The sequence below is a fragment of the Chaetodon trifascialis genome, chromosome 7, assembly GCF_039877785.1.
Source record: "Chaetodon trifascialis isolate fChaTrf1 chromosome 7, fChaTrf1.hap1, whole genome shotgun sequence".
In the NCBI taxonomy this organism is placed as follows: Eukaryota; Metazoa; Chordata; class Actinopteri; order Chaetodontiformes; family Chaetodontidae; genus Chaetodon; species Chaetodon trifascialis.
The window spans coordinates 9385045-9397533 of record NC_092062.1 but is presented as its reverse complement, the minus strand read 5'-3'; the positions used below and the strand labels follow the sequence as shown (position 1 = coordinate 9397533).

General features: G+C 43.8%; 1 protein-coding gene across 1 annotated transcript; it reads right to left on the bottom strand.

Annotated features, from left to right (window-relative positions):
• Positions 1–1025: 1025 nt before the first annotated feature.
• LOC139333784 (zinc fingers and homeoboxes protein 1-like) lies at positions 1026–11505 on the bottom strand. The gene is made up of 8 exons (XM_070966427.1): positions 11030–11505; positions 9193–9516; positions 8620–9083; positions 8041–8250; positions 7583–7798; positions 4960–5124; positions 3407–4645; positions 1026–3035 (listed from the first exon to the last, which is right to left on the bottom strand). The coding sequence occupies exons 2-8, from the start codon at positions 9401–9403 to the stop codon at positions 2754–2756; spliced, it is 2787 nt and encodes a 928-aa protein (XP_070822528.1). The 5' UTR covers positions 9404–9516; positions 11030–11505; the 3' UTR covers positions 1026–2753.
• Between the last annotated feature and the right edge of the window lie 984 nt (positions 11506–12489).

Genomic DNA, 12489 nt, shown 5'->3' with positions numbered 1-12489 from the left:
AACTTCAGAGTATCTAGGCATCTTTTAGCGTCAGCAGAAAGCAGAGCTCGGTCATGCATCACAACTTAGTTTGAACAAGCCTCCCTTTAGAATCAGCCAACAGCGCGTGATTTCCAAAGCATCGACATATTCTCTCCCGTCGTCTTCTGTCGGTGAATTCTGTTCAAACAAGCGTACAAGCCGTGTAGGCACATAGGTTTATCAGCAAAGCTTCATCGGAGTCGCTCCCCCCGAATTTGTGAAGAACTGTAGCCGAGACAGTTTTCAGTCTATTGTCCTGTCAATTTACTGCGGTAAAGCGTGAGGGGAACAGAAAGAGGAGCATTATTTGGTAGACTTCCCACCACAGAGGGAATGATGTGCTGTTTCTTCAGGCATCACAACAATCCCTTCCATCAGAGAAAGTGAATTTTCCAAGAATGTTTTCATGTCTGGACAGTCTGTTGAAGAAGCCCGTCTCTGTCTGTCTGTTTGTCTGTCTGTCTCTCCCTGTGTTGTAGACAATTTAATGAGACAGAGTTTGCATGTACAAAAACATGTCTCGGGAAGTGCATCAAGAGTTTAGGCATTCATTTTACAAAAGTGGACTGGAGGAGAGGGGTAAAGAGTGAGACAGAGAAGGAGAGGTGGGAGACAACTCCCACCATTTAAAGCAACAATACAAAAACAGAACGACAAATAGAACACGTGTGCATTTTCCAAAAGGAGAAAAGATTCAAAATGGGGCTCAAATTGTGCAATTTAGCGAAGGAAAGCGGCGGGTGATTGTTCTACTAGTTTTTTGAGCCTTAGAAACACCAACTATGAAACAACACATATTATTAGAAAAGTGGATAAATTCATTCCTCCTCCTGAAAACACACTGAGGATAAAAAAGGCAAAACACTGGTTCAGTTTGTCGTCATACAAAAAAACAGATTTGGTCTCTCAGAGCCATTTTATGGTATAATAAGAGATTAAGGTGCCTAATCAGGATTTAGTCCACAATGTACACAAGTGGACAAAGTGCATTTTTTTTTAGTTTAGTTTAGGTGCTTCACGTTTTTCTCTTCAGTGCAGACTGGAGTCAAATGATTATTTGAAATGCTATTAAACAGTCTTTCTCTATAGTACGGGTCGAGACCACAAATGATTCACAGGCCTCGTCTTTGACACAAGCAGATGAGCCCAAACCTAAAGGCCAGGTGTCAGTGATTTGGTGGTGGTTGCAGTCTCGTCATGGTGGTAACCTGTGGATTGACTTGCTCTAAATGTACACCGGAGCGGCAGCTGGTGCCTAGTTCAGAGAGTTTGGGGGAAAACTGCAATGCTGCATCTTCATCTTAAAATTCAGTCCATCCATTCACGAGTAAACGCTAAGCAAAACGCCGCAGCCAAACACTTCTGCTTCTATTATCATGTCAGTGGACCCAGACGCCTGCCTCACAGCGGCCATTACTTAGTTCACACAAAAAGTGCCACTGTCTCAAACTGTAGCTCACTGCTCAGGAGACAACACATTCAGCTTTGGGACAACAGCCTCACACTGTCTGAATCTACATAACAAACAAACAAACAAAAAAAAACCTTTAAAAAGGTCATAATAGCACAAGATGTATTCTATCAAAAGGTGAAAAATTAGTCTAAAAACATTAATAACAGTGCATATTAAACACATACTGTGGGGTTTCTCCATCAGAAATGTAGGTGTTAGTTAAAAATCTATAATACTCATGAAACAACAAGCCACTATAAAGGGAAGACTTGGGTAGACATCCTGTGTTGTTTAAAAGCATCCCGGCATTCATTCAGCATTAAGGTACTTTGCCTCATGTCGAGATAAAATGCCTGACTTTCAGTGTCATTATCAATCCATGTCAGCTCAAACAACCTGCTCATTCCTATCTGGTCCTTGCAATGATCTTCACAAGTGCTCGAAAAAAAGATACTGTAATATGTAAAAAGCAACCGGTTCCTCAAGTAAACTTATGCCAGTTTCATTGGGGACATCGCTCAGGAGCGACGTCTCGCTGTGATACATCTTTAAGCACCTTTGTAAACATGACAGATGAGTCTTTTCTCTTTTTTTTCTGTGTTAGTTTGGAGCCAGGGGGTGAAACATTCATAGCACTGGAGACAGAAGTTTGAAATCAGGCCTGTGCAACAACACGGCGTCTCAAGGAAATGCAGCATAAATGTGTAAATAAATCTTCCTTCACTGGCTTCATTTTAGCAAGCAAGAAGTGCAAATTTAACAAGGGGCATGGTAGACGCTGAAGCTGTCAACTCCTCCTGAAATCTCTTACTTTTCATCAGCTGCTTCTAAAGACGGCTGTATGGATGTGTCTGGATACAACACCTTTTTGGGTACAGCCTTCATCTTCAGCTCAGCTTGAAGATTGCACTTCATGGTATTTCCTTTTGACAAAATATTGTGAAACTGCTGTTTTGTAAGCTTGAAAAGTTTGGTGTGTCACAAAGGATTAGCACGGTTTGCTAAATACTCCTTCTTTACCTTGAATCCTTTCTTAACTGTTATACATTACTTACAGTAAATAAGCATTGAGAGAGTGAGCTAAAGCTAATAGTCCATCTGCTAGTCTTGTGTAGACATGATTCAGAAATAGTTTGAACAGTGAATTCATGTTGCGAATGAGTGTACATGCAAATCAGCGGCACAAAGACTTTGTTTAGCGAACTGTCTTCCAGCATTGATCATATCAGTATTTCTCTTGTAACATATCTAGAATGTTTCACCATGCTTCCAACCATCATTAGTCTTCGGAAACTGACAGGGATTTCCTGACGCTACGTGATGGCTCCCAAACCTCACTGTCGTCAGAATCGTCGCCATCATCCTCTTCATCTCCTTCATCATCTTCCTCCTCTCCCATCCCTGCGCCGCTCTGCTCCTCGGTGGCTGCCGACGCCTCTCCCTGCATGTCCGCTCCCTCTTCCTCTCCTTCGTCTCCGTCTGTCCTTCCTATGGCCGGATCATGGAAGGGATCTGAGCCCATGTCCAAGCGTCGTTGGACCTCAGCAAACCACTCCCTCACCTTGTGAAGATAAGAGAAACACCAATACGGCGTGTTGAGAGCGGGGCTGTAGCTTTAGTGCTACAGCTGAGCACGCTTTAAAGGAAGGTGACATAACAAAGCTGAATGTGCAGTAATCAGTCCACAGTTTTCAGCTTGCTACTGTTTATAATTCATGTTACTGGGTGGGAGTTGGATTATGAAAGTAAACCTTGAATGATTTAGCTGTTGCACCATGCAGATGTTTCTCTTATGCACATAGAAAAACCTAAAATCAAGCTGTGATGGCTCAGTAAGTTTCATTAATATGTATGTCAGGTACTTGGTCGACAGGTCAGAAGCTGATTATAACATGATACAGTTGACACACGCCTTCTCACATCTTTCATTACCTGTTCATAGCTCATGTTGGTCTTGGTGACAAGCTCATCCAGGTCTTGCTCGTTGAGAAAGTGGTGCTTCAGGTAGTACTCCTTCAGAATCTCCTTCCCACTCTTGAATTTCTTTGACGGGGGAGATCTATTGGCATCTGCACCGAAGGAAGCAGACCTCCTCGGCTGCTTTCTGGTTCGGGACCGACCCCAACCACGATTTCTAACACGTCTTTTTCGACCAACGCTGCTGCTGCTGCTGCTGCTTCCCATTTTACTGCTTCCTCCGCCATTTGGCCCTTCGATGTTGCCACTTTGGTACTGGAAGAACCACTTCAGGTTGCTATTCTTCCACGAGTACCGAGAGTCCCCAAACCAGCTGACGATGTAGGAGCGAGGAAGGCCGCTCTCTTCTGCCAGCTGGTCGTACTCCTCTGGGGTGGGCCACTGGGTACGCACGAAGGCACTTTTAAGAATGTGGAGCTGCTCCGGAGTCTTTTTACTCTTATCTTTCATGTCTTTGTTGCTGCTACTGGTAGCAGGCAGCTGCTTACTTCGACCGCCAGGAGGAGTTTGACTACCTTTACGTGACAAGGACGCAGAGGGGGAAGAGTTGGCCCCTGTTCCTATGTCTCCTGATTTTGCTCCGTCTGTCTCCGCCTTTCCTCCTTCAGAAGAATCTGGGGAGGAGGTGCTGACAGATGGCATTTTTCGTCTCTCGGTGAACCAGGCATCAATCTCTCTCCGCGTCAGTTTAGTCTCTGTCCTCAGGCGGCTCAGTTCTTCATCTGATGGGGTACTGCTCTTCTCGAAACTCTCCTCCAGCACCACCAGCTGCTCTGGAGTCTTCTCCTTAAACTTCTGCAGGGTGAAATCTGGAAATGGATTCCATGTTTTGGGCCGCGACTCCTTCTCCTTCACAGGAGGAGTGCGTGGAGGAAGGGGAGATGTGGGGGTCTCATCGCTTGAGTCGATAACGATGGTGGTGCTAGCACTGTTACTACAGCTGCCGCTTCCTCTGCCCCCTCCGTCATGGAAAACAATGACGTGGCTGTTCTTAGAGTTGCGCTGGTTGTACCTGGTGTCGCTGAACCACTTCTTGATCTCTCCCTTTGTCAGGTTGGTGAGCTTCATCAGCCGAGCAATTTCTGCATCAGTGACAAAATGGTTTTTCAGGTAGCTTGCTTTCAGCTCTGCCAGCTGCTCTTTGGACTTCTTAGGCCGCAAACTGAATGTATCAGCGCTGAGGGCAGAGTTCTCCTTAGAAAGGACAGGGCAGACTTAGATATTAAACAATGTTTCTGCAGTTTCATTTGGCACACTGAGACACTGAATATGTTAGGAGACATACAAAATGGCTACAGATGAGGTGTGGGTAACTTTGGGTACATTAGATGCAACTGGTATTGCTGCTGCTATTTTTATTTTTGAGGCCACTATAGTTTACTCCATTTCGGTTGGCAGATCATTTTGCTAATATTAAGGAACATTTCCCCCACTGTATTGCTTTTTCATCTTGTTTTTAAGAGCTACATTTTTGCAGTGTGAAAGGCAGCAACAAGTGCTGTTCCCACCTGTGGAGAAAGAGAGGGAGGCTGGACAGTGGTGGCCCGTTTCAGCTCACTGCTGGTTGGGGTAGGCTGGCAGGAAACTCTGCTGGAGCTCTGGGACTGGCTGGGCAGCCCTGCCACTGTCAGAGTGATGGGACTGGTCACTGGAAGACTCCCCCCTGGGCCGACCTACAGAGAGTCAGTTTGTTGTCAAAGGCGAGTGAAGACATCATTTATAACACTTGACTATATGGAAAGGGCCGTAAATCAATTTTTTGCGCATGAAACTGTATTCATGTACTTGTGGAACTAGACTTGTGCTTTTTTGGCAAGACTACATTACAATACAATACATCTCTCTTCCCTGATTAGTAAAGTGAGTCTGTCCAGAGACCATAACCAACACAGAACATCCAGCTGACTGAGGAATATTAGTGTATCACCTACAGTAAAGATCTACAGAGGGCCTTTTAATAATGATAATAAAAAACTTTATTTGCACAGCACTTCTCTTGACAATATTACAAAGTGCTTTACAAAATAAAAAACAAAACCAGATGAGGCAGATAAAATGGGTAAATGAGTCAAGCAGCAGCGTTTTGTACCCGCTGGAAACGGTAGAGTAAAGTGCACTGTAGTAATCAAGCCGAGAATAGATAGAAGCATGTACAACTTTTTGTAGGTCAGCAATTGATAAAAATGGCCTAATTTTAGACATTAACCTGAGCCGGAAGAAACATGACTGTACAACCACCAAGATTAGCACCAAAGGAGCTGATGGAATTTGGGGGACTGAACAGAATGACTTCAGATTTATCATCATTAAATTTAAGAAAATTTTGAGACATGCAGGATTTGGTATCAGAGAGGCAGGTTGCGAGATCAGCTTGGCAGCTAGAATTTCATATATTGTATAACTGAGTGTCATCTGTATAAAAATTGTAAAACACATCATGATTATTGAATAACCTGGCCAAGAGGCAGCACATATGTAGAAAACAGAAAGGGGCTAAGAATTGAGCCTTGAGGGACACCACTATTCAACTGAGCCGTCGAGGAAGAAAAGTTACCCAGAGTGACAGAAAAAGTTCTGTTGGAGAGGTATGTCCGTAAACTAAGAGCCGAGCCCTTGATGCCTTCCCAGGTCTCCAAACCATATAAAAGGATACTGCAATCAACTGTGTCAAAGGCAACAGAAGGCCATTAGTGACCTTAACCTTAACCTTAGGTGCTGTCTCCATACTATGAAGTGCTCTAAAACCATAAACTGTTAGAAACAGTATAATTATTCATTAAGTCTATCAGTTGGGATCAAATTAGTTTCTCCAGAGCCTTAGGTAAAAAGGACTGACATTGGTTTGTAGTTCCTTAATCACAGGGGATCTGAATGAGTTGATTTTTAGCAGTGTGTGAACAACTGCATGCTAAAAACTGTCTGGGAAAAAACACAGAGATCAGAGAGCTGTTAAAAATCTGCAAAATAACAGGGCTTACAGCGGGCAGTGGGGAATACCTCCTTGAGCAGCTTAGTGGGGATGCTATCCAAGATACAGGATGATGAGTTCATATGGGAGGTTGTGTGCTCTAACACTGAAACTGCGATGAGTTGAAACTGGGTAAAAGTGGCAGAATTGACATGGGGAATGGAAAGAATGCAAAGGTCAGGCTGGATTTGAGACCGGATATCCTCCTCTTTACAAAATGAGCAAGAAATTTATCAGGCAGTTCAGCCTCAGGTACAGGAGAAGAAGTGGAAAGGCCACTAATAAAAGAATCAATTACCTTAAAGAGAACTTGAGGATTATGGTTATTTCTAGATGACAGTTCAGGAAAATAATTCAATCTTGCATCCTTAACTGCTTTCTGATAATTCAACATTGGGTTTGAACGGAGTTACATTCTATTTCACTGTATTTGATCTTCCGCTGTTGTTCAGATTTTCTGCAGAGTCTCTTAAGGGCTCAAATGTGATTGTTCAGCCAGGGGAGGGAATTTGATTTTAGTTTCCTGGTTTTAAATGTTGCCATTTGGTTGAAGATGTATAGGCGCTGATCGTTAAATGAAATGAACAGTTCATCTGGATTGAGAGGAGATACAGTGGAATTAAAGGGTGATGAATTAAAACCTAACCATTTACAGTAAATCATTGCCTGGGCCTACTGCACGATCATTAAAAGTAAATTAATGGTAGTGAATGATGCTATAACTATCTGCTGACAGAGAATCTAATCAACATTTTGCAACCTTAAATGACAAACAACAACAACAACAACAACAACAACAACAACAACAAATCATGCAGTCTTAAGCTAATGCTTACTTTCAAAGCTCATGAAACACAGCGGCTTGACACTGACTGATTGGGAGAGACGGCAGTAAGCAGGGAAAGTCAATGTCATGTCCATGTCAACTACAATCAAAATCAATCAAATTGTTTCAAGTCAAATCAATCAAATCAGTTCAAGCCAACTTTAGTTGAGCCATTTCAAATGAGACCAGCTAAACCAAAGTCTAACCAAGCCAAAGAAGGCAATCGAAGTTGACTTAATTACAACTAAAGCATGTTAAAGTCATACCAGCCTTAAGTTCAAGGCATGGCAGGTCAAAGCCGAGTCTTGTTGGATATGTGTTTTCTTTCCTTACCTACCTGTGTGAACACCAGCCCGGGCTGACCCACTATCTGGCAGGTCTGAAGAATGGACTGTAGGCCGTTGGCAGCGGCTGAGAGCTGGTGAGCAGGGATGACAGTGATGGTCTGAGGCACCGTGTGCACCGTGCCATTAAACTGTTTCCTCCTGGCTTCCTCCACTTCCTCTGGAGTCCAGCTCACACCGTGCTTCAGCCGTTGGGCTGAGAACCACACCTGAGTGTAGATCAAGGACATTTCACTTCATCATTTACAAAATACACAAAAAATGCACTATTAAGTATATTTCAGACTTGAATTTAAAATTAAGATTGAGGTGGCTTTTTATTCAATAAAATACACAGAGTTAAGAGCTTATGCTTGCAGCTTTCTGAGGTATCTAACCTTATAAAAGAAAAACTGAAAACACAACATCCTTTGTGAGCACAGGTAATCCACCCAAAACAGCTTTCATCTACCTTGATCTGCTCCTCTGTGAACTGTGTCTGTGCTGCCAGGCTGCTGATCTCAACCATGGAGGGATAAGGAAACTTCTTGTATGTGCTGCCCAGCAGCGGGTTGGTGTCCATAGCTGCACTGTAGGAGGGGATGCTGCTGAGGGGAATCAGTAGCTGAGGCTGAGCTGCTGCTGCTGCTGCAGTGTGCTGGGCCTGGAAAGCAGAAAGCACCTGAAATAAAGGAAGAGAAGGAGGAGATCAAGGACCTGACTGATAATTCCACATACTGGTGAATGGGAGACGCCGCTCGAGCCCTGTTGGACAAGCTGCTGTCCTGCCAAAGTGTCTCTGAACAAGACAATGAATATCTGTCAGCTGCAGGACTGCTGTTCTGTAGCTGAAGCTGACACCTAACCTCTTGGTTGAGGAGATTTAACATAACAGCCACCCATTATCCAAAGCCTACCAGCTGTTTGTTGTGCTTGTGCTGCTGTTGAGTCTGAAATCATGTACCAATTTCTCACAGATAGGGCTAAATGTTCTCATACAAATTCTGCTGCACCCACTCCACTAAACCCTTGCATAATCAAGACCTGATACCTGTGCCAGGCCCGCGGGCAGAACTGTGGGGTTTAAAGTGGATGATTTCCTCTGCTGCTCTGAGGGCGGGCTGACCAGCATGCCGCCTCCCCCGAGCTTCATGGAGTCGTGTAGCAGCATCTCCACAGGCGTCATCGGGCCAAGAGGAGCCTCGATGGGCTCCTGCTCTCCTCCCACCTCGCCCTCGCCACCCCCTCCAAAACCCTCCGCCGTCTCGTCCGCTGACTTCAGTGACACAGCAATCCTCTTGGGCTCAGATTTGGTCTTCATCCTCATGATGGGGGTCTTGCTGAGAGAGATGGCAGCAACGGCAGCAGGGTCTGCTCCTCCCTCCTCAGATGCGTCACACTGTTGTTCCTGGGTTGGCTGGTCGTTGCCTGGATCCTCAGGAGGGTTTGTAGCACTGCGTTTCAGTGAGGGAGCAAGGACTTCGCTTTCTTCTACAGCAGAGACACTGGGGTCATCTACAATAATAATAACACGGCATTGTGACAGATATGTCATTCCTGTTAATTCAGATTTAAAGTGCCATTGTCATCTATAGATGGGAGAATGGGCCAAGAAGGAGCTTACCTGTATCTGGAGGGGTCGGGACGACCACTACTGCCTGATCCAGCTCCTCTGCAGTCGGTCCCTCCTCTGCTCCTTCCTTCACCTTTCCTTCCTCCTCCTCCATCACCTCTTCATCCTTTGCCCTTTCTGTTTTCTCCTCCACCTCTTCCTGCTCCACCACATCAGAGGGCAGCACCATGCAAGGTGTAGTTGATTTCCGGCGACTTGACATTGTCAAACCAAACTCTGTTTGCGCGGGGTAAAGAAGATCTGGGACAGAAGTGTCGAGGCTCACATGTCTTAGGTTGTTCTGTTCACATGCAAGACAGCTTGCATTGTGTATTTCTGGTGGGGGAAACAACAAATATGCAAATGTCATAAATATGAATTGTCATAAAGAGTAAACTGAAAAACTTTTGGATGTTTTCTTCTCAAATACTTCTTTTGGTGATTGGTCTTACATGGCTCCTTCAGCGCTACAAGTCATATAAAAAGCAGCTTCACAACTTAGAGAAGAATTTTTTTTCTGCTTCCAATCAAACGCCTTTAGGATTTACAACTTGCTTTGACAAAGGAAGCTCTTATGCTTTATGACAGGCAACTTTTACAAGACTAAACAAAGACTTTAAAAAATAACCAACAGATTCATCAGCTCAACTTATATCCATGATATAGTAAGATAACAATCCATATATGTATTAAACTATTTCTGGAACTCAACAAATTCTACATATTTTCAATGCATAGAGAATGAATGTTGTGTGTACTAAAAACATGGTATTTCACAGCTTACCTGTCATAAGAATTATGTGAGTAAAGCCTGCTCTTTATGTAGCCTAACACACAAGTAAACAGGTGTAACATTCACCACCTAAGTAACTAATAAATACAAATACATGCAAACAATGGCAAGACATATTGACATTGATGACCCGCTCATATTCATTAGTTGGAAAAACCTAAAAAGTCATGGATGCTCTTGCTGCTTCTTTCTATTTTATTATCATATTGTTGTTATTATCAACTGTTGGTCAGATGCATACATTGCACAGGTATGCACAAAAACATAAGTGAAGAACAATGACTAACTAACTAGAGTCATTAGTTATGTTTGGAATCATTAATTCCAGCAACAGAATTTAAAAAAAAATCCACATGAAAGAAATTACCTTTAGTCCTGAACTGCCTCCCAAACCTACATTCATGTCTTATGTCACTTAGTGCATCACAGGATAAACCCACATAAAGGCTGTTTACTGATCTTACAACAGTAGCAGGGCCAAAACAATATCGCCTGAAAAATTTACACCAGGATGTGGTTTAGAGTTTCTTAATTACACATTTAGCACACATTGCCTGGTTACTGCAAAATGGATTGAAATTTTCACTTGTGTCTTTGTGTGTTCATGACGATCCCTTGAGGCAGCTCATACTTTAACTTGATGCTTACCGCCTCAGTTACGACAAGGTCATTCACCGTGATAGAGGTGTTGCAACATGTGCAATTGTAATGTCCACTTTAAGACACAACAACAACATGCCTGGAGCCAGCTGTTCATGTGTTACTGCTGGTTAAGTCTGTTCAATAGGTCGCATAGTGTCAACATTAACTGTGTACAGTGTACTGTGCTGCACTGCTACCAGGAAATCATTTGCATTAACAGCTAGCACCTCAATAACAATTTGGAGGTGTGAGCTAGCTAATTCGTTATTATTAAAGTAACAGTAAAGCAATAAATTCACACAAAAGGACCTCTAACTTAGCTCTACAGCATCTAGCATGTATATGAGGCGGGCCAACAAGCTAGTGTTAGCCGGGGCTTTCATCATTATTGATCATGTCTGGCGGTAAACTTACTGGAACTACTGAAATGTGCAGTGTGTTGCTACCAGTCTGTCGAGACAAGGCGAGAAGTAATTTCCTGGGGGGGGTTACGAGCAGCCTTCAGGTTCTGTTTGGTGGTGTCTGTCGCTGTCTCTCCTTCCCACGGCTAACCATTCAGCCCCAGCCTGGACGGGTCTGGAATAGCGTTAACGTTGTTTGGGCTTGCGGGTCTCCCAAATCCAGCGGAGGCAGGCGAGCAGACACACGGACCGGTGGAACGGCTACGGCCCGCGTCTGCAGATGCTGGAAACACCGGACATCTCTCTCCTCGTCGGAGCAGGTTATTTTATGGCCAGCTCGCGTCTTTGTAAAAGTTATATAATCAAAAACACGGCAGTTACATTCATAATGTGGCCGTTGGTTGGTTTGCTGACCTAATTCTCTGGTATTTTTTAACGGCAGATTTTTTTAGTGGCCAAACGGCGTCATCATTCATTGTGCTACGTCCTGACGTCATTCCTCGGCGACTCTCGGTGCGCTAACAAATTTCGGAATCTGAGCAAAAATATACAGTATTTTACAACATAATACTCTTTATTACGTGGATTTGGTATCGACCCTTCCGCAGAAAGCGCGATGGTAAAATTATTATGAGCTGGCCGTAAACGCAATCGTTTCCCGACCCGGCCGTCTGCCAAAATGTCCTTACGTGACCCGTCAGGAGAGTTTGAGAAGCTACTTGAGGACAACACTGACATTGCAAAGTTCCCTGTCAGTGCATCTGATCTTGTCTTGCGTTGCTGTTCAGGCCTCTCTGATTATTTCAACCACTACATCGTGTTTATAAGTTGCTATACAAACGCCTTATTATGAACTATTACCTAGGCGAACAAAATACACGCTGAACTTGACGGTAAATAGTAAGATAAAGTGAAATCCATTTGTATAATCCTGCATCGGTTAAAAACGGTTACTATAAAGGAGATAAATAATTGCACATTTTAACTAGGCGGCAGCTAGGAAAAAATAAGACGCTAAATCCAGAAACTGAATGTCAGACAAGGAGGCAGTGTATTTCTGGATGACTCAGATTTTAACACACTGTTCACCTTGTTTAGGTGTTTACAGAAAGGATGATCTGGAGTACATCCCGAGGAACTCCAGTAACTTAGTATTGCATTTCCACTGAGTTGGGGGTGGGGTGGTGTTGGAGACATATTAAAAGCAGTCAAAAAGGATGCGGCAGAAGCAGCTCCACAGTCTCTAAAGCAAGTGAGCCCTAAAAAAAACCCTGCATCCAACAGTTCCTATACTGCAACTCCAGGGGGTACAGGGTGTACCCCGCCTCTCGCCCGTTGACAGCTGGGATAGGCTCCAGCCCCCCCGCAACCCCGAAAGGGATAGGCGGTATAGAAAATGGATGGATGAATGAATAGAAAGTAAATACGGTACTCTTCAATACACATTCTCTACGCAATGCTAAGTGTTGCGTC